A 21,979-nucleotide genomic window follows, 5' to 3' on the forward strand; every position below is an offset into this window, starting at 1 on the left:
AACCTCCTGTGACCTTAGCTGCTGAAAAGTGTAAAGCAGAGCAAGTCCTCAGGCAAGAGATATACCTGGGCCTGTGCCCACAGAGGTGGCCTTTTCCCTTCCACTAAAAAAATTGTGCGGGATTCCCTGGTGGTCCGGTGGCTAAGACTCCATGCTCCCAATGCAGGGGGCCCGGGTTCGATCCCTGGTCAGGGAACTAGATCCCACAGGCCACAACTAAGGGTTCGAATGCTGCAACTAAGAGTTCGCATGCCAAAACTAAAGATCCCGTATGCTGCAACTAAGACCTGGCACAGTCAAATAAATTAATAAGTACTTTTTAAAATTGTGTTAAAACACACATAATGTAAAATTTGCTATCTTAACCATTTTTAAATGTACTGGTCAGTGATATTAAATGCATTCATAATGTGTAACCATCACCACCGTCTATCTCCATAATTCTTTTCACCTTGTGAAACTGAAAACTCTATGTGCATTAAAAAAAAAAAAAATCCTCATTCTTTCCTCCCCCAGTCCCTGGCCACCACCATTCTGCTTTCTGCTCTATGATTTTGACTAATCATGCAGTATTTGTCATTCTTGCGAATGGCTTACTTCACTTGGCTTAATGTCCTCTAGCTAAGCTAAATATATGACAGACACTGGGCTATCATAGTGACATAGACTATCTCACTGAATCTTCCCAACCGCTCAATTAAGTATGTATTATTACTATTCCATTTTACAAATGAAAAAAAAATAGGCTTAAAAAGGTGGTTACTTGTCCAAAGTCAGGTGCTAAGAGAGGAAAGCAAAATTCACATCATCCAAGTTTGTCTGGTTCCAGAGCTCAAGCTCTTTACCAGAGGTGGGCAAACCTTTCCTGTGAAAAGCCAAATAGTTAATATTTTAGACTTTGTAGGCCTACAGTCTCTGTCACGACTACTCAGCTCTGCCCCTGTAGCATCAGAGAGGCCATAGGCAATGTGTAAACGAATGAGTGTGACAGTTTCCAATAACATTTAAGAAAATAGATAGTGGGAAAGATTTGGCTTGCAGGCTGTGGTTTGCTGACCCCTGCTCTTAACAAGTACACTATTTCCTTTGATCTCTAAAGATTTCAGTTCCGCGAATATTTATAGCATTGCTTCTAAGCACAAGGCATTGAACTTGGTCCTGAACAGGATGAGGAAGATAAAGTCCCTGCCTTGAGGAATCTCAGATTCGAAAGACAGTACATAAACACGTCTACAGTAGAAGGCTGACTCTGCAAAGTTAGTGCCAAAGAGAGTTGTGGGCTGACTCCAGCATCTAACACACATGATGTTTCAGTGGAGGGGCTGATATATGGCATAAGCTTTCTAGTGAGAGAATCATAGGCAGAGATGGTAAGGACAAGGTTTCAGAGAGAGTAGCCAACACAAGCAAGAATGTTTCTCTCCGCCGTCGCTCATCTTTTGTTCTCTTTACCAGCATCCACTTTCATTGCCAAAACCATATGCACTTTGGTCCAAATCTTTTTGCCTTGCACCTCACCTACTTTCTCCCTTGCTTTTCTTTCCCCCCCATTTCTTTTTCCTTTCTTTTTTATTTACTTATTTTCACTTCTTGATTATTGAATCATTGCTGATGCAACTCTTCTGCAGTGGGCTGAATACAAGAACATACCACAAATTTCATCTGAAGTTTAACTCATGTACTTCTACGTGGCGGCACGCTCATTCTAAGGCATGATTATGTAACATTTAAAAAAATGCCATTTAGCCCAAGTGAAATATTAACTTAGTTCTGTCAATTCAGCCAGGGTTGAAATCCTCTAGTCAATTCCAGGCAGTCAATAACACTCCACTGTTTGACCAATTTAATATCCTTTTGTTTCTTACACTCACCCATACTTCTAGTCTGTCCTGTTAATGTCTCTATTTCTCTTTTAATCTTCTTTATAAATTTTTTCTTCCTCTCTTGCATCCTTCCTCTTTCCTGTACTTTTTGAATTGTTGACCTTCTTCTGGAGGCATGTTATTTCCTTTCTCCTTTCTGAAAATATATTTTAAAAATATCTTTTGTTCATTAACTTAATTGACATTTACTAAGCAATTACCACATAGCCGGCCCTTTTCTAGATACTGGAGATACAAAAGTTAAAAAAAAAAAAAAAAAAAGGACAAAAATCTTTGTCCTCATGGAACTTAAACATTCTGGCAGTTCACAAAATAAAGTAACAATAAATAAATAGGTAAGTAAAGGATATGATATAGAAACTGTTAAGGGCTATGGAAAAAAAGTCCTGAGGACCAGGAATTTGGGTGGTGTGTTACAGTTTTAAAGACTGATAAGGGAAACCCATTAAGAGGTCTTTTGAGCAGATGAAGGAAGTAAACCACACAAGTACCTGCTGGGAGAGCATTGAAGGTGTTCCATGCAAAAGGAACAGCATGTGCAAAATCCTGAGGCAGGAGGGTACATCCCCAGGTGGGGTACAAGGAGGGCAGGGTGGCTGAAGCTCAATGGATGAGGAAGAGGCTAGTAGATGTGATCAGAGTGGGGGGAGGACGAAGGACATGCCCTATTTAGGGACCCTTCCACTGGAAGAACTTTGGTTCTTGTTCTGAGTGAAATGGAAATCCTTTAGAGGGTTTTGAGCAAAGTGAAATGTTGACTTATAATATTTTTAAAGGATCTAGAATGTAGGGAGGCAAGAGAAGAAGCAAAGAGAGCAGTCAGGTTCATACTGCAATATTCCAGGTAATGAATTTGAATATTATGGGACATGTTTTCTGGAAGAATCAGAGTAGTTATTTTTGTTTTACAATTAAGGATAGAAAACTAAGGGGTAAGTTTTTTTTCCTTAATTAATTAACTAATTTTTGTCTGTGTTGGGTCTTCATTGCTGTGCGTGGGCTTTCTCTAGTTGCAGTGAGCAGGGGCTACTCTTCATTGTGGTGCGTGGGCTTCTCGTTATTGTGGCTTCTCTTGTTGCGGAGCACGGGCTCTAGGTGTGCAGGCTTCAGTAGTTGTGGCACGCGGGCTCAGTAGTTGTGGTGCACGGGCTTAGTTGCTCCGCAGCATGTGGCATCTTCCTGGGCCAGGGCTCGAACCCTTGTTCCTTGCATTGGCAGGCGGATTCTTAACCACGGTGCCACCAGGGAAGTCCAAGGGGTGAGGTCTTGATTGGTGACAGTACGTTTTCCTATTCCCTGTTCTTCAGGGGAAAATTGGGAGATTTTGCCCTGCTAGTTTAAGGATTGTTAAACATTTTGAATGGTCTTGAGCACTGCCAGGTGATCTAATGCCTGGCACATAGTAGGTACATAGAAATACTTGTGGAATGAATGCATATGTAGTCAGTTAAATGGGTAAGGCTGAATTACAATATCAGGTGTTCATGTTTCAGCTCTCCTGCATACTCTAGTGGTGTTTACTGGGTCTTTAAATTTTATTTAGCAAAGAACATCAAAAGTGCTACGTTATAAACACACACTCTTCCAGTAAAAATGTAGAGGGTACTATTTACATATTTTAAATGGTTCCATAGCAATTTGTGTAGTCCTCTGTCATAGCAGTAATCAACTGTATTCAATTATGTTTGCATGTCTCTCTCTCAATAGTCTTTGAGTTTCTTCAGGGTTGGGGTCGTCTCTTATTGATATTTACACAGGCGTCCCTCTGTATCCATGAGTTCCACACCCGTGGATACAGAGGGCCAACTATGGGACTTGAGCATCCACGGATTTTGGTGTCCATGGGAGATCCCGGGCCAATCCCACACAGATACCGAGGGACCACCGTTTGTCCAGCACCTAGCATGGGGCTTGGCAACAATGCCTGTTGAAAGGACATATACATGATATGAATAAAGCGTGGTGGAAAGAAAACATATGAGTTACCAGCACCCCAGAGAAGCCTTGTCTGATTCCTATAAAATATACTCATTTCCCTTAGAAAAACACAATTCTTACCCTACCTATGTAGAATTTAGCTCCTTGACATCTAATTGTATATAAAGCCCTCGATGAGCTGGAACAACGTATTCTCATCCCAAGCAGGCCTGGTAAATGAACTGTTATCGTCAGTAAATGATCAGTACGAATTGGGAAGTGAGCTTCCAGGGTCTGAGACTTGCAAGCTGGAGACAGACTGCTCCAGTTCCGGGTGGGTCGGTGTGGGCACTGATCAACCCACCCAACCGCAGGATCCAGGTCTTCAGCCTTTTCCGCCGGGGGAGCTTCTGCAGGACTCCCCACCCTTCCTCATACCCCTCCCGGGGAGACCCCCTCTGCCCGCACCTCCCCTCTCAGGGTGCCCCTGTCCCAGTGCCCCATCCGGACTTCTTTGGGATCCTCCACCCTCCTGACTTCCCCGCCCCCTCAAACACAACTTCCGCCCGCGCCCCCTCCCCACAGGCCGAACTTCCGGCCGGCGCCCCCTCCCTACAGGCGGGACTTCCGTCCGCGCCCCCTCCCCTAGCCGAGCCGTTGCGTCCTCCAGCCCGAGGCGAGCCGGGGCGCGTGCTCTCGCGCTCTCCCAGCCCGGCCACGGGCTACAGCGGCGCAGAGTCGGCGGCGGCGGCGGCGTCAGGAGGCTGCGGGGCGCGCTCCTCCCCCTTCTGCCTTCCCTCCTGCTCCTCCTCCTGCTGCTCCTCGTCGTCGCCAGCTCGGCCCGAGCTGCGAGCGGCAAGATGGCGGCGCCCAGGCCGCCGCCCGGCAGGCTGTCCGGTGTCATGGTGCCCGCGCCCATCCAGGACCTGGAGGCTCTCCGCGCGCTGACGGCGCTCTTCAAAGAGCAGCGGAATCGGTAACGGCCCGGGCGGCGCGAGCATCGGGGGCGGCCCGGTGGGGCTGCGGGAGCGGGGCGGGGGCGCGGCCTCTGGGGAGCGGGCCGCCCCCTCCTCCCGGGACGACCGCAGGGTGGCGGCCTCCGCGATGCGCCCGAGGGGCCCCGGGCCGCCGATGCCAGGCCCGCGTCCTCCCGCGCCCGGTCCCCGAGGTGCCCGGGGGGTCTGACACCAGCTCCCCGCCCGTCAGTACAGGTGTGAAGCTGGGGTGCAGGAAGGGGGACCGAGCCAAGTGAGGCTTTGGCCGCTTGCTGCCTGTTTGGTTAGTTGAGTCGCGTTGATGGCGCTACTGTAATGGGAACAGACTCACAGGACGCCGGAGTCAGTGCTGGTGGGGGAGAGACACGTTACAGATGTGTAAGGTGGGAGGGAGGTGGCGTCACTCCATTCGGCCTGTCAGCTCAGGCTTTGCGTCCCCATTGGTGGCCGCGCTTTGTGGAGAGGCCACTTCAATCCTTACTCTGCCATTGAAGGGCCAGATGGCCATTGTCAAAGGTGCCCAGGAGTCTGACAGACCTGGATTTGGTTCCCGGCCCTACAAGCTGTGCGTGCGTTATTGTGCAGTTTTTCCAAGCCTTAAGATTTCTTGCCTAAAAATGGGACTATAATACATGACTTCATTTCTGAATTGTACAGAGGAATAAATGAAATAAAGCATGTGAAAATATAAAGTATGTGATGCCTTCAGTGCCTGTTTGATTTGGTTCTAGTCTTTTCTGGGCCTCAGTTTCCACGTCTGTTTAATAGGAATAATGTTGGACAGTACCTTTCTGGGGACATTGTTTGTCAGGATTAAATGAGATAATGCATATTAAATTCTTAGCACATACCTGACACATAGTACTAAGTAAATGCTAGCTGATACTATCCTTTAACGCATTTATGGATGGTCCCCCATGTGCCAGGTTTTGTGCTAGGTGATGAAGTTGAAAAATAAAAAGTCTTCTCCTGGAAAGTCCTGTTCTGGGGAACCAGCAGTTAGCAAAGAGTAGAGGGAGCATAGAAGTCCTAGAGGTCCTTTTGATCTGAGCACTTCTACTGCTTTAAATCACAATAAGAAGTGTTGAGCAATTGGAAGAGCGCTAAGAGCCCAGGGCAGTGCTCCTTGGGATTTGGGGGAGATGTGTTAATTGATATGACACTCTGGGAGATGTGTTGAATGAGTTACTGCTTGGGCATATCTATACCATGAGGACCCTCCTTTTAGTCAGTAATCAGTCATCTACCTTTATTAAGCACCTACTCTGAAACAGGTTCTTTTCTAGAGGCTGAAGGGGCAGAGATGAATGTGATACCCCCCTTTTTTCAAGCATGTTGGAGTCATTGCTGTGTAAACAGATTGTAGTGGGGGGTCTAGACAAGAAGAGGTAGTGGCACAGGGGGAACTGCGGACCTCATGGGTAGATTGGTGGGCCAGGAAAGGTTTTAGATTACTTTGGCTTCGTGGCTTACAGATGAGAGGGCTAATTAGAAAGAACAGTATGTGCAAAGGGACTGTGTGCTGATTTTGCAGTTTCGGAGTGGTCTAAATGAGATAACATAGGTAAGGTGTATGGTACAGAGGAGATGGTCAAACATCAGGACACTATAACCTGGAGGAAAAAATCCGAGACCCTGAGCCAGTTTACAAGACCTTTCTTGACTCTGTCCCTTGTGAGGGGAACCATTGAAGGTTCTTTCAAGGGCATGGCATGGCAAGATCTGTATATTAGAAAGATCTCTGACTGCCACTGTTGGGGATACATTAGGGTGAGGGTAGAGGCAGGGGACTTTTAAGAAGATGCAGAAGCCCAAGTGAAAGAGAAAAGTGCCTGAATTTAGGATGTTATCTATGGGGTGGGTAGGATAAATATTGAAAAATATTTACAAGATTGAATAGACAAGACTCAGGGACCAATTGGATTGTTGGGGAAGAATGAGGAAGTAAAGATGTGTCCCATATTTGATTTGAGTTTTTCCTGGGGCTGGCAGGAAGTTTGTCCAAATCCCAGGTGGAGTTTGAAGACCAGGAAAGGTGAACTGATGTGCAGGTCTTGGGATAGGGAGGCATATAGCTGTGTGGTGGGGCAGAGAGCCCTTGATGAGAGTTTGTGAGATCCGGCTTCTGGTCCTGATTCTGCCACTACTTCTTTGTGTGTCTTTGGGCAAATCACCCTCACAGAAACTCAGGGGGTTTCCAGAGTCCATCTGCTCTGAGAGGATCCATCCAATGTCAATGGACCCAGAAGGAGGATGGACCAAGGTGTTAGGAGTTGGATGGGATGTAAAGTGAAGCAAATGAGGCCTCAGAGTAGCAAATAGAAAGACACCGGCCAAAGCAAAAACATACTGAGGAAAGTAAGAAAGTAATTGATGGAACAAAAGAATTCCTCTCCCCTTGAGTGTGGGCTGAACTTAGTGACTTATTTGTAAATGATAGACATGGGGGAAATGACAGTGTGTGACTTTTGAGACACAAAAGTCCGTGCAGCTTCCCCTTTGCTTTGTCTCTTGGATCACTCACTCTGACAAAGACAGCTGCCATGTTGTGAGGACACTCAAGCGTCCAAGTAGAGAGATCTGTGTGGTGAGGAACTGAGGCCTCCTGCCAGCAGCCATGTGATGACCATCCGGGAAGTGGATCCTCTCAGTCCCAGTCAAGCCCACAGCCATGTGTGCAAGCTCACGAGAGACTCTGACCTGTGTGAGACCATAAATGGGTTTGTTTTAAACTGCTCAGTTTGGGGGTAATTTGTTATATATATTGGTATATAGATCATCAGTATACCAAGCTAAAATTTTCGGCCTCTGGATTAAATCCATGTTCTATAACCCACTCCTTGAATAGTGTCTTAACCACTAAAATCTGTAAAAAAAAAAAATTGCTTATGGTCATAAAATATCAGTACCAAGCGGCTATTCAGTTATTTCTTCCGTGTGGAAGGTGGTTCTTTTTATTAGTTGTTTTAAATTTGTTTTATACCTTTTTAATGTTCGCATCTGCATTTTTAACATTTAACAAGTGATTTTTCTTGGCTGTGCTCCGAGTCTTTACAAGTCATGCTAGATTCTTTCTGGAACAGAGTAAGATGTAAATACATTAAGAATTCTGTTTTCAGCCTTTTCCTGGAGGTTTTATTTTCCAGCCCTTTAGTTACCCTTATGATGTATTTCTTCATCATTTATCTTTATGATGTATGCAGACCCCTCTATTAAAGTGTAGAACCAAGTGAGATTGGTTGTCATACTCTATACCTCCACTGTCTGTGCAGCCACTCGTGACATGTGGCTCTTTAAATTAATTAGCAATAAGTAAAATTAATAATTCCATTCCTTGTACCAGCCACATTTGAAGTACTCGGTAGGCAGTCACGGGTGGCTGGTGGTTAACCTTATGGGACCGTGCAGATACAGAATTGTTCCATCACCGCAGTAAGCTCTGTTGAGTAATGCTACTCTGTTTTTTCTGTAGGGAAGATTATGTTCTGGTTCTTGAGTATTCATGAAACAGTGTAACATTTGGATACTGCTTTCTGTAAATTCTTCTCATGCTTAAACTGATACCTCATTGCTCTTCCATCCGATAAGCTTCTTGAATAAAGTGTATCACATTCCCTGTATCCCTGGCATCTAGCATCCAGTCTGATAATTGTAGGTGCTTAAAAAATTGCTGCTCTTTGTGTAAGTGATTACTCATGGCGCGAGCATAGTCTTTTTTCTTCCATGTTCATGTAGATAATTTTTTTAAGCTTCTCTCAGTGTGGCTACTTTTTTCTTGTTAACCTATGTTTAGTCAAAATTATTTTTCTGATTACTTCCTTCGTGGCCTTGTATATCCTATATAATAGTGCAGATACTTCCCTCCATACTTTGGGACCCCTTTACCTTATAAACTATTTTCCCTTTTTTAAAGAAAGAACGTATTAGATTCTAACATATTTACTATGTAATTATTAATAGTAGTTTCTTATTTGTTCTCTGTCTCCTTCCAGAATGAAGGCCTATGAGGACAGAGATGGTTGGCTTTTTTGTAATTATTCTGTTTGGATAATGCTTCTTGAATTGGGTGTCTTTGAACAGTTTAGGAAATTGTCAGCCAGTGTTTCTTCAAATACTGCTTCTCTCCTGTTCTTTCCTTTCCTTCAAGGACTGTAATTACACATATGTTAAACCTTTCACTGTATTTTATATCTCTCAAAGCCTCCTTTATGTATTTCCCATTCTCTCTGAGCTTTGGTTATTTGAAATTTTTCTGCTAATTTGCCTTCTAGTTCTCTATTCCTCTTTTCTGCTATGTCTAATCTGCTATCATCTATTGTGTTCTTAGTTTCAGGTATTGTAGTTTTGAGTTATTGCAGAATTTCAGTTTGTTTTTTTTAAATGGATTTTACTCTGTTGAAATTCATTTTGTCACTTACCTTCTTAAGCATATTAATTATAGTTTTTTTTAGAGAATGTGCCTGATAACTATTGTCATTTTCTGTCTTCTTGTGTTTAGTCATTTGGTCCTATCTTCTATTGAATGCTGAATGTTGTGTAAGACGTGTTAAGCCCATTTCCAAAATATTTGCAAACTTGAAACCAAAGTCAATCTAAAAATTATTTCAACAAATGGTGGTGGTAGAACAACTTGATATCTAATTGGAATAAAGTGAACTTTGACCCATACCTTGGACCATTCACAAAATATATTTCAACATGGATTGTAGACCTAAACATAAAAGCTAAAACTATAAAATGTTTAGAAGATGGGAGAATATCTTTGTGATATTGTGTGTAGGCAGACATTTCTTATCCAGGACACAGATAACATTAACCTTGCAATAAAAAACTGATTATCAAGCTAGACTTTATCAAAATTAAAAAAACTTCTGCTCATCAAAAGACACCATTAAGAAAATGAAAAAGGCAAGCCATAGACTGAAAATATTTGCAATACATATATCTGACAGAGAACTTGCTTTGGAATATATAAAAGTGCTCCTGCAACTCAATAATAAAAAGACAATCCAATTAAAAATTGGTCATAAAAATCTGTGCTTTACAAAGGAAGATTATATAAATGGCCAGCAAACACGTGATAAAGCGCTCAACATCATTAATCATCAAGAAAATGCGTATTAAAACAGTGAGACACCACTCTATGCTTCTTACGATGGCTGTTACCAAAAAATGGAAAGTAAGTGTTGGTGAGGATGTGGAGAATTTGGAACCCTTGTATATTGCTGGTGGGAATGTGAAATGGTTCAGCTACTGTGGAAAACAGTTTGGTGGCACCTCAAAAAGCTAAACACAGAGTATGACCCAGCAGTTCCACTCTTAGGTATGTACGTACTCAAGAGAGTTGAAAGCAGGGACTCAAACAGATACTTGTATGCCAGTGTTCATTGAGGTATTATTCACAATAGCCAAGAGATGGAAACAACCTAAGTGTCCATCAGCAGATGAATGGATAAACAAAATGTGGTATGTACCTACAGTGGAATATTATTTAGCCGTAAAAACGAATAAAGTCCTGATACATGCTATAATGTGGGTGAACCTTGAAAACATGCTAAGTGAAAGAAGCCAGGCATAAAAGGACAAATATTGTAAGATTCCACCTCTGTGAAGTACTTAGAATTGGCAAATTCATAGAGACAGAAAGGAGATTAGAGATTACCAGGCGTTGGTGGGGGGAGTTATTGTTTAAAGGTTACAGAGTTTGTTTGGGGGTCTCAGAAAAGTTTTGGAATTAGTGGTGATGGTTGTACAACATTATGAATATAATTAAAGCCACTGAATTCTACACTTAAAGATGGTCAAAATGGCAAATTTTATGTTACATATTTGTTTTACCACAATTAAAAAAGTTAATAATGTAATATACCAAAATCCATCGAATTATATAGTTTAAATGAGTGAATTGTATGCTTTGTTAATTATATCTCAATAAAGCTGTTATAAACAAGTAAAACCATAATGAGATACCTCTGCATACTCATTAGAATTGCTAGGATTAGAATGACTGACAGCACCAAATTTTGGCAAGGTTGTGGAGCACCTGGAACTCTCGTACATTGCTGGTGGGAGTGTAAATGGTGCAACCGCTTTGGGAAACATTTTGGCAGTTTTTTATAAAGTTAAACGTACACTTGCCTATGACCCTAGGTATGTACTCTAGAACATACGTTCACAAAAGGCTTGTAAAAGAATGTTTATAGCAGCTTTATTGGTAATAGCCAAATACTGGATGGAACCAACTCGAATGTCCGTCAATGGGAGAATGGCTAAAACTGCCCGGTAATTGAAATGAATGAACCACCAGTGTACACAACAGCATGGACGAATCTCAAAACATACTGAATGCAAGAAGCTAGACAAACAGTACATATTGTATGATTCTATGAAGTTCTACAATTGGCAAAGCTAATCTTGTCTGTATCGCTAATTGGCAATACAGACATGAACAGTGGTTGTCAAAGGAGGTTGGGGGTTGACTGGGAAGGAGCATGAGGGAATTTTCTGGAGTAAAGGAAATGTGTCTATCTAGATAGACTAGATGGGTATTGGTTGCCTGGATTTGACACAACTCGTTAAACACTAATGATCTGTGTAATTCACTGTATGTAAGTTATATCTCAGTTTTCTGTGTGTAAAATTATTGTCCTTCTCCTTGCCACCCCCAGAAGAACTTACTCGAGCTGAATCTCAGACTTTGTGGTGAAACAGTGTTTGTGAATTGTAAAATTTGCTCTAAGAAACGAAAGGTTTATCTAATGTTCTCATACAGTTAGAGTGAGTCGGGCTTTGTTTTACATTTTCATCTGTGCCACACAGTGCTCTCTCTGTTTCCGGAGCCTGAGATGAGCTGAAGTGACTGATGTGTGAATGCATGAAATGCTTGAAACCAAATGTAGAAAGAAATGGAAGTAATCCTGGAAGGATAAGGGAAGTAACGTGGCTGGAAATTTCAGCTCATTGCCCACTGAAGATCGCAGTGTGAGGGTGCTTTTGGAATCTTGCATTGCAGGGGTAGCCGTAGTGTGATGTCATCCTACTGCTGTGGAACCTGAGATCTCCTTCCTCTGGGGTAGGAGTGGGATTTGCCTCGGCTCTTTGTGACCTGTGAATAATGCAGGGGCTGTTTTGCAGAGTGACTGAAATTGTTTTGTTTTTTAAACAATTTGAGTTCGGGGAGCTTCTTCCTCTCCCTGTTGAAATGTGTCAGTATGAAATATTGATATCTTTTTGGACTCAGTGGGTGTCAGGGGAAAAAGGCTTTTGTAAGGCGTAGGTCTAGTTTCAAATCTAAGTACTGCAACATACTAGCTGCATGAACTGCAAATATTTTTAACTTCTCTGAGCCTCAGTTCTACCCTGGTAGAACGGGTATTATAATAATGCCTACCTTGTAGGGTTGATGTGGGTATTAGGGGGTGCTGGATGTCGAGTCTGGAATGGTGCCTGGCACGTAGTTGATGCCAGCAAACACCACTATTATTATTGCAGGCTCTAGTCAGAATCAGGAGTGAAAAGAAATGAAAAGTGTGGTAATTCTTGAAATTTTTTCATATTTTAAAATAGTGCTTGTAAAATTTTTAATTTCATCTCAATTCCATGATCAAGTTCTTGTTTTTATAGGCTTTGGAACTGCCTCTGGAACTTTAGAATAAGGAATAGATTTAATAACTCAAGTCAGTGGAAGAAAATTGGTTTTTCAGATCCAAAAGATGTAGGCAGTAATTTCTTACAAAATCTTAATTCCTTGGTAGAAAGGTATTTTAGCGATATTAAATAATTTTTAAAAGTTATAGAATTTCCAATAAAAAAGTGAGTACTTGACAGTAACTTACATTATGACATGAGCGAGGAATTGAGATGATTTTGCATGGAGTGACTGTGCTTTAGGAGCTGACATTTTAGAAAACCATACTTGTGTACTCTAAGGAAAAAGGAATTTGAAGCTTTCCGTTAACTTTCACTCTAGTGTTTTTGTTGGTTTGTTTGCTTATTTTTAAACTCTTGTCAAGTCAAAACCCACAAATATATAATGTTAACGCCTTTATGGAGGATGATATAACAGATAATATAACAAGTACCCATGTATTTCACTTGCAAAATCAACAAATGTTAAAATTTTGTTCTCTCAAAATCCAAAACATTACTGATATTGTTAATGTCCTCGGTATTAGAACAAATAACCCCACAAGTTAGCAGCTTGAAGCCACAGACATTTATTGTTTCACACAGTTTATTAGGATCCGGAATCTGGGAGCTGCTTAGCTGGGTGGATCTGGCTTGGGGTCTTGCGCGAGGCTGCAGTCAAGCCGTGGGCCAGGTCTTTGGTCTCCCGAAGGCCTCACTGGGGTGGGAGGTCGGGGTTCCACGCTCACACGAGTGGCTCTGGGCAGAAAGCTCCAGTTCCTCACCACGTGGACCCCTCCCCAGGGCTGCTCGTGCCTCGGCAGCCGGCTTGTTCGAAAGCGAACGATCCAAGAGAGCCCGCTCAAGATGGGAGCTGGGGTGCCTTTATCATCTTGGAAAGGACATACCTTTACTATTGCGTGTTCTAAGGGTCACACAGAAGGGCGTGAATGTCCGGAGGTGAGAGTGCTGGGTAGGGCTCTTGTTTCACTTTCCAGTCTCATTCCTCCCTCCCTTGTACGTGTTATACTGTATGTTTTATGCTGTACACTCTGCAGTTTGCATCTTTAATTTTTGCTCTGTTTTCGAGTGCTACCAGTTTTTATGCATAGAGAGCTAGATCATTAACTTCAACTGCTGTAGAGTGTCCCTTCATAAGCTTACATCATAATTTACCTACCTTTTTTCTTACTGATGGGTATTGGATTGGTCCTGAATTTTTGGTAATTCAAACAGTACTGCAGAGACCATCTTTGTACATGTCTCCTTGTATACCTGAGCCTTTGGATTTTTTTTTTTCCCCAAAGCAGAATTTGAGGTAGGGACTTGGGTGAAGTAATTTAATCATAGGTGACCCCCAGCAGTCAGGAGTGTGGCACGGGGGAAGCTAGGTGTGGAAGGGGGAACAACCAATGTAGGGATGCCGTATTGAGTGGTAATTACGTTGTAGGCAGCTGGAGCTCAACCCCACTGGGTATCCCTGAGGGGTCCACCTCCAAATTATCTGTGCACAGGGCTGGGTGATTTATCTATTAACCTGTTGCCCACTGGTTGAGAATTGCCCCTGGGGTTGTTATCTGGATGGACCAAGGCTGTGCGGTGAGGGACACCATGAAGATTTGTTACGGCATGCTCTTCTTCTGAGACCTCCTCTTGCCTGATACTGTTCACTCGGTCACGGGCTCTTGGAGGCTATAGCTGTTTGGAATCTAAAAGGAAAGACCTGGACAGGAGTGTTAGTGCAGTAAGTTCAGTCCCCAGTGCTGAAGACTCTCCTGAGGCCATAATTGGATAATCATCTCCCTGCTCCTGCTTCCAGTCTAGACTTCCCTGACTTTCCCCCAGCACTGTATGTAGCTGGGCTGTGATGCCGAGGGGGCTGAGCCCTTGGTTGCCTGTCTCCTGTCAGTCTGTGCTTGCTGCAGCTGCCTGTTTGTGGCTATCCCTGGACATGGAAGTACCAAGAGACAGCCATTGAACCCCTGAGTTCCAGATTACTCCTCCTGGTGCCCAGCTTGTAGTAGCAACTCTTCTTGATAATCAGGGTGGGTTTCTCCTGCCAGTGTAGTCACTCTTCTTTGCCTGCTGGTTCACCGGCTTGAGAATCTCAAAGTGATCATTCTGTGGATCTAGTTTAAGATAAACTAGATCCCCTTCTGTGCCCTCTGATGGAGACGTTCTTTGTCTTGGCCCCAGGGCTTAGCCCAGCACGGTCTAGAGTTGCGGGGTTGGGAAGCACAAATTCTGCAGGTTTGTCATTGGGAGTGTTGAGGAAAGGGGCCAGTTTTTCTTAGGGTTAGATTTCCTCTTTGAACTTTTAGTTTGCTGGCTCACCTTGAGAAATTTGTTACATTTTCTCCCTTTCTGGGCTCACTCCTCCTTGTATAATGATGTTGCGTTTTCTTCCACCTATTTCCCCAGTGACCCCAGCCTAAGATCAGGTTTTCCTGCTATTGGTGATTTGTGTCATAGTGATATTGGGATGTCGTGTGTCTGGTCACTAAGCTAGCCAGCGTCTTGGACGCTGGTTCCATCTCTGATGCCGTCTTGACTTTGTCCTGACGTTGGAGGCGCACAGCTTTGCAGGTAACCCATACATAGGGCTGCGCGGAGTCCAGCTCTTTTTCTCTTTCTTCAGATGCAGGGGAGTCCTGTCCTAACACTGACTTTTACGTAGTGACCCTGATCACCACGAGGTGTAGGCGGCTTTTGGTTCTCTTCATCCTGCCCGAGTTGAATTGCAGACGGCCTTAGGCCGCTCTGGACATGTCCCACTCTGGCTTTAGACCTGATTATAGCCAAATGTTGCCAGTCAGTTTCTGCTGTGTGGAGATATCCACCTTGTTTTAAAGTTGGGCTCTATATTTATAATTTTTAGAAATAAACATATGATTACTGTGTCTGGAATGGAGGGGAGATGTTTAAAGTGTGAACTCCTTTCTCACTGCACTTTCATTTCATAATGCAATAGATGTTTATATGTGTTTCCCCTGACTTGGTTGCGACTTTGCTGTGGGCAGGGTCTGTCTTCTTTATGGTGTCTTATTGCATAGTGCCCGGTCCATTGTGAGTGCTTAATATATGTTGAACTGAATAAACAGTGAAGAGGCAATGGCTGTAATGAAGAAAGTCACTTCTTAGCACTGACAGCCAGTCAATAATGACTGCTCTGATTGCTTGAAAGTTATTAATTCGATTTACCGTGTTAGTTATTTACTTAATTACCTCACATATGCTGTGTACCGTGCTCAGTGTTTAGTGATGCAGCTCTAGTTGGTACAGTGTATTTCAGCTCACTTCAAACCACTAAAGGGGGAATAGCTCAGATGCTGTAATATTAAACTTGTAACTTCATTCCTTTCCTCATACACACACTCCTAATTTTCCCTCAGGTCTTAATGACCATTTCAACCCCTCCTGAAAGCCTTTTTGACCTATGTGCTTCTGTCCTATGTTCCCCTTACCTCTTTCAAAGAACTTCACTAGAGTATTATGACCACTTAATCACCTACCAGTCCCACTAGAAGGAGAACAATCTGAGAGCAGGATTATTCTTACTTACCTCTGTATTTTCAGTACCTACTAGCACATAATGAGCACTTGGTTGTATTTTTATTATTTCCTTAGATTATTTAATTTTCTGGGGTCATTAGATATAAAGTGAGAGCACAGAGGAAAGACTCTAGTAAGAGGTATAAAGAATTATCAAATAATGACAGATGATGGTGATTTCAAGAGGTAGAAAATGTTTTGGTGTTCCTCATTGCTCGCATCAGTATGTTGACTAACTTTCATAAGGAAAGGGAATATTGAGCACTTCAGAGGTCAGCATAGTGCAGAACTCAAAATTAACCTATCATCTACATGTACACACATTCACATAGCTTCCCCCAAACACTGCTGAGCCTCTGACCAACAAGAGTCTTCGGCTGCACCAAAAACAAAAACAAAAAATGAAACAAGACAGGCTTCCCTGGTGGTGCAGCAGTTAAGAATCCACCTGCCAATGCAGGGGACACAGGTTTGAGCCCTGGTCCGGGAGGATCCCATGTGCTGCGGAGCACCTAAGCCCGTGCGCCACCACTACTGAGCCTGTGCTCTAGAGCCCGCGAGCCACAACTACTGAGCCCGTGTGCCGCAACGACTGAAGCCCGTGTGCCTAGAGCCCGTGCTCCCAACAAGAGAAGCCACCGCAATGAGAAGCCCGCCTGCAGCAACGAAGACCTAATACAGCCAAAAATAAATAATTAAATAAAAATAAGGAGTTGGAGAGGAAGGTCATTATTAAAAAAAAAAAAGAAAAAGAAACGAAACAACTCCCCCCCCCAAAAAAAGAAACCCACACCACTTGTCAGCTTAGCAAAGGACGCCATATGCTGTCTTGACTCAACCATGATTCAGATCAGCTGTGTTGAGAGAGAACATCAATTACGCTGCACTATAAAAAGAACTTCGTAGAGTGTGGTGACAGTTTCCTTTATTTTTACCTGTGCCATGAGCTAGAATACCACACAGAACTACTTGGTAAGGTGTTCTGACTCAGCTTCAAAATACCGACGTGGTCAGTGTGAGCCACCCCGCACATCCAATTATCTTAAATGGACAAAGTAGACAGGAAGAAGTTTGAGCCAGCAAATCAAAATAAATAAGGTTAGAATTGTGACCAACCATGCCCCAGAGGAGAGTTTCTCAGCTCTTTCGTTCTTCCAGTCTTTTGTAGTGGTCCCTGGACCCGAGGGTGTGGTCACTGGACCGTGGGCAAGGACACTCATTCAAAGACTAAGGAACCCTGGGGCTCACTCTAGGCTGAGTCAGCCTCTCTGACGGCCACAAGCCCAGAGAAGTCACATTAGAGGGAAGAGGACGATTTGTAAGCTAGGGATATGCTCACGGTAGCCGTGGAGATTTTATATATAGTGCTTAGTTAAGTGCCGGGCACGGAATAAGCACAGTTTAAGTGTTAGTGGCTATCATCCTCATTGAGAATGTTACAAAACTTGATCAAAAGACATTAAAGAAAACATAAACGGTTATACCATTACATGATAGGAAACTGCAATAACATAGAGACATCAGTTCTCCCCAAGTTGACCTGTGGTTTCAATGCCATTCAAAATAAAATCTCAACGGGGTTTTTTCTAGACATTCACAAGCTGATTTTCTAATTAATATGGGAAACTCCTAGGTTTTCTGTTACTCTCTGACTCCCTTAACGCTTTGTATGGATCCTTTTCTGACTCCTCAGCTTTTAAAACCCTTCCCGTGCGCAAAATTCCCTGTGTCCTCAACCTCTCTGAACACTCCTTTCATCTTCTTGATCTACGTGAAATACGGCTCACTTCTAAGGACAGACCTTTCCCAGAATGTCCTCAAAGTCGGCTGTTTTCTCCTATATCCAGTGTACTGCTTGGCTTGAAGGTGTGTAGGTGTGAAGGTGATTGTCATTGCTGCTTTCAGAACTTCTTCCTCCAAAACCCCTCCAACTTTTCGTCTCATGCCATCAGAGTATACCTCATGGATGATCTCTTCTGCTATTAAAAGATCTGTTGGTCCCTCTATGTCGTTCCTTAAAGAATTTAGCTGTAGTTCACTGTTAACTCTGCATTACTTCTCCTGTCTTAAATCTTGGTTATTTTAGTTTTTACATAGATTATCCTTTCATTACCCTGGCCTTTTATTTCTTCACTTTCTCTCCTTCAGTGAACTCGGACACCTCCTTCCTCCCATCTAACCACACATTGCCATGTGCTACCCAGGCCTTATGATTAACCATGGTTGCGTTCCCTCCACAATCTTAACTGCAAGAGTCCCACTCTGGCTGCCTGTTGTATCCTGTCTCTCCGGGTCCCCTATTCCAACAAGTCTTCAACCCCACCAGGACCCACAGTCTGTTGGTCCTACTCCTTCCTACTCACTGTCCCTTTTGTTCCTTATGTTCACATTTCCCTTCTTAAATCCAGTTTAGATCTAAGGATCAGTAATAAAGCATTTCCTTGTATACATTCTCAGTTCCCTTGCCTCTTCTAACCTTGTCATACTTTCCTGGTAAAACTTCAGCTCTAGTTAAATCCAACTTGCTGTTTCCTTTGTGTCTGCACCCAAACAACTGAACGAGGATGGAGGAAAACTTACAACCATACTGATTGGTCTTTCTGTGAATGGATGATCACTGACCTTGGGAAGGCATTTAGTTCTACCTGGCAGGCAGTCCTACTTCCCTAGTCCATTTCATTCTCCTGCTTTCCTAGGCAACTGGTTCATGCCTTTTGCTCTCCCTACGGCTCGGTTGCCTCTCCCTCATCCTGCTTCTCAGTTTCCTATTTTTCTGAAAAAATAGGGGCAACCAGAAGGTAATTTCCAGGAACTCCCACTGCCCTCCCTACCCCCTACTTGTATCCGTCCCCATGATTTGCCTTCCCTCTGTGACTGTCGGTGAACTGTCTTGCTTCAAAGGTCTAAACTAAATTCCGCTCCCTTTTGCATACCTTGCTCCAAAAATTCTCTTCCCCCCCCACCCGTTTCTTAAATCAGCAGTTTTACCTTTTCTGTTAGATTGTTCTCATCAGTTTATAGATCTGCTGTAATTTTTCCCATCCTGAGAAAAATCTCTCCCCCATTTCCCTGGTTTTTCTCTGCTGCCATTTATAATAAAGCTTCTCTAAAGAGTTTTTTATATTCACCTACCACAATTTCTCTTTTCTCTTGAACCCATTCCACATTGCCCAGTCCATTGGTCTTCATCTTAAATCCTTATCTTACTGGATTTAAGATAAATCTTAAAATCTTAAATCTTACTGGATAAATCCTTATCGGCTGCAGTTGATGTAGTTCATCGCTTCTTTCTCCTCGAAACACCTTCTTCGTTTGGCTGCTAGAACACCACCCCCTTCGGAGTCTCCTCTCTTGTTGGCTTTTCTCTCTGAGGTCCAGAGCTCAGTCCTCAGACCTCTTCTCCCCACCTACCTGTACTCTCCTGGCAATTGCATTCAGCCTTGGGGTTTTACTACTTTACCTTTGATGGTAACTCTAACAGTTTTCTTTAGCTGGACTTTTCTCCTGATCTCCAGACTTGTATGTTCATCTGCCTACTCCACATTTCTGCTTGTATTTCTAATAAGTACCTCCAATTCAGCAAATCTCCATCTGAGCTCCCAATTCCCCCCTCCTCCATATATCTTTACAGCAGTCTCCTCCAACTCAGTACACAGCAGATACATCTGTCCATTTATTGCTCAGGCCAGAGCTCGGAGCCATCCTTGACTCCCCCTTCTCAGCTACCCCTCATAATAATTTACCCTCAAGTCTTATTGGCTCCATCTTCAGAATATATTCAGAATCTGACCCGTGCTTATTATGTCTGCCTCTGCCACTCTTTTCCAAGAATAGTGTCCTGGCTGATCTCCTGTTGTCGTTTCTTTCTCCTGCTATGATCAGTTCTTTACAGAATAGCCAGAGGGATCCTTTCAAAGTGAAAGTCAGGTGATGTCACTCCTCTGCTCAGAACCCTCCCTGGGTTCACATCAGGAGCGGAAGTTCTTTCAGTGGCCTACAGAGCCTGTGTCTTACCCCTGAGTCACTGGATGCTTCCACCAAGCCCCCTGCCGTTCTGTGATGCCTTTGCCTGCCATCCAAGCTCTTCTCACAGGAAGGGCATAGTTTGCTTCCTCACCTTCTTCAGTTCTATGCTCAAATACCACTTTTTAAATAAGGTCTTACATACAAAAATCCTTCTCTACCTAAGACTATAAAGACATTCTCCATATATTTTCTTCCAGAGTTTCATAGTTTTGCCTAACATATATTCCTAAATCCATCTGGAGTTACTTTTAGTAGGATTATACGTAAGGCTCCAATTTGGTTTTTTCTCATATGATTGATAGTTGTTCCAGCACCTCTACTGGAACAGTCCGGCCTTCACCTGGGTGGGATCTTTAGTGCCCAGCACTGTCATTTGTCAGGTTTCTCTGTGTGCACAGTTCTCTTCTGGACACTGTCCACTTCTGTGCATTTCACCTTCTCTTCGCTTCCTTTGCTTGGTATAATGCATTTGAGATTCTCTTTGTTCTGATGACAGATGGATTTTGACTGTGGTGAGGACATTGGGAAAGAGGGAAGCATGTGGCTTTTCGAGGTGGGGGAGAGGACTGATATATTTGGAACCCTTTAAAGCTGGTATCGCCAAACTATGATCTGTGGGCCAGATCTGACCTACCACCTGTTTTTTTGTTTGTTTGTTTGTTTTGCTTTGTTTTTAAATGGCCTTTGAGTTAAGAATGATTTTTACATTTTAAATGGTAGGGGAAAACAAATGAACAAAATTTCATGACACATGAAAATTATATGAACTTTAAATTTCAGTGTCCATACAAAGAGTTTACTAGAACACAGCTGTGTTCGTTCTTTTGGATGTTGTCTATGGCTGCTTTTGCCCTGCAGCAGCAGAGAAGTTGTGACAGAGGTTGTCAGGTCCTCAAAGCCTAAAATATTTACTCTCTGGCTCTTTGCAGAAAAAGTTTGCCAGCCCTGCAACCCTGTCTCAGGGAGTTGTCTTAGCTTGAGTGTCCTGGATGTGACAGAAGAGGGGAAGAGAGTATATAAAGGAGAGTTTTGAGGTCTGCAGAGATGAATTTCAAACTTTTGCCCAGGCTCTTTCTGGTAGGAGATAGAAATGTTTTTATTTTCTGTCTTTGTTCATCTAGAGCAGTCAAATCATTAAGGGGTTTATGGTTTTAAATAACAACCAATGATTGTAATTTTAATCTCTGAACTTGTGTGTATTCTAATAGTTTTTCTCAGTGACAGTGGTTAAACTACTCTAAACCACATGTGCCAATTTTTAATTAAATGTTGGGTATTAGAATGAACCTTTCAACCAGGATGTAAGTCTTAGTCGTAGTGTTAAATGACGAACAGTTTAGTCTCCTTTTCAGAAGGAGGTCCCGCCTCATGAATTGACTGTAAGATGTGAGTACGGATGGTATGTTAGGCCTATCTAACCTGTGCTGTAATCACCGGTAGTTTTCTTTAATTTTATTCAAACAGGACTTGTCAGGATTAAACATACAGATCTGTTCAAACTTGAAGGAAGTGCAGTTCTACCTTTTGTATAATTCAAAGGCTGTTTTTGTTCTGTAATGTAACATTTCATTTATAAGTTGTCTTCAGAGTATACATTCATTCCTATGTAAAAGGAATGTCTAATGGTTGAATTTTAATTGTCCTTCTAAGTACTTTCGGCCTTCTGTGAATGAAGTAGCTAAGCTTCTTAAAGTCTTTGTGAATATTTTGTGTTAGTTTGGTTAAAGCAGAAATGACAGCAATTTTTATTATTAACAACATTTGTAATATACAAACGATTGACTGATCTTTACTGGTTATTTCACTGTCGTTAATCATTACACATACTTAGCTGTGCTGTCTTGACAGTGAACATGGAATTTGCAGACAAGAGTACATTAGGACTCCTTTGGATCTGTAATGCCAAATAGCTTTCTTTCAAGGCTGTGGAGAAGGTAAAGAGGTACAGAAGAGAGTTAAATGTTTTCATAGTAGTTACTG

At 42.8% G+C, this 21,979-nt stretch overlaps 1 protein-coding gene across 1 annotated transcript in view; it reads left to right on the forward strand.

Moving 5' to 3' along the window:
- The first annotated feature begins 4,455 nt into the window (after positions 1 to 4,455).
- The window catches only part of ATXN10 (ataxin 10), a 153,969-nt gene continuing 136,445 nt past the window's right edge, over positions 4,456 to 21,979 (forward strand). The window contains exon 1 of the mRNA XM_029204338.1: positions 4,456 to 4,776. Within this exon, the coding sequence (XP_029060171.1) occupies positions 4,661 to 4,776 (116 nt within the window). The 5' untranslated portion in view covers positions 4,456 to 4,660. The remainder of the gene's footprint in view (positions 4,777 to 21,979) is intronic.

The sequence above is a fragment of the Monodon monoceros genome, unplaced genomic scaffold (genome assembly GCF_005190385.1).
Source record: "Monodon monoceros isolate NGI ecotype Baffin Bay Population unplaced genomic scaffold, NGI_Narwhal_1 Super_Scaffold_6, whole genome shotgun sequence".
In the NCBI taxonomy this organism is placed as follows: Eukaryota; Metazoa; Chordata; class Mammalia; order Artiodactyla; family Monodontidae; genus Monodon; species Monodon monoceros.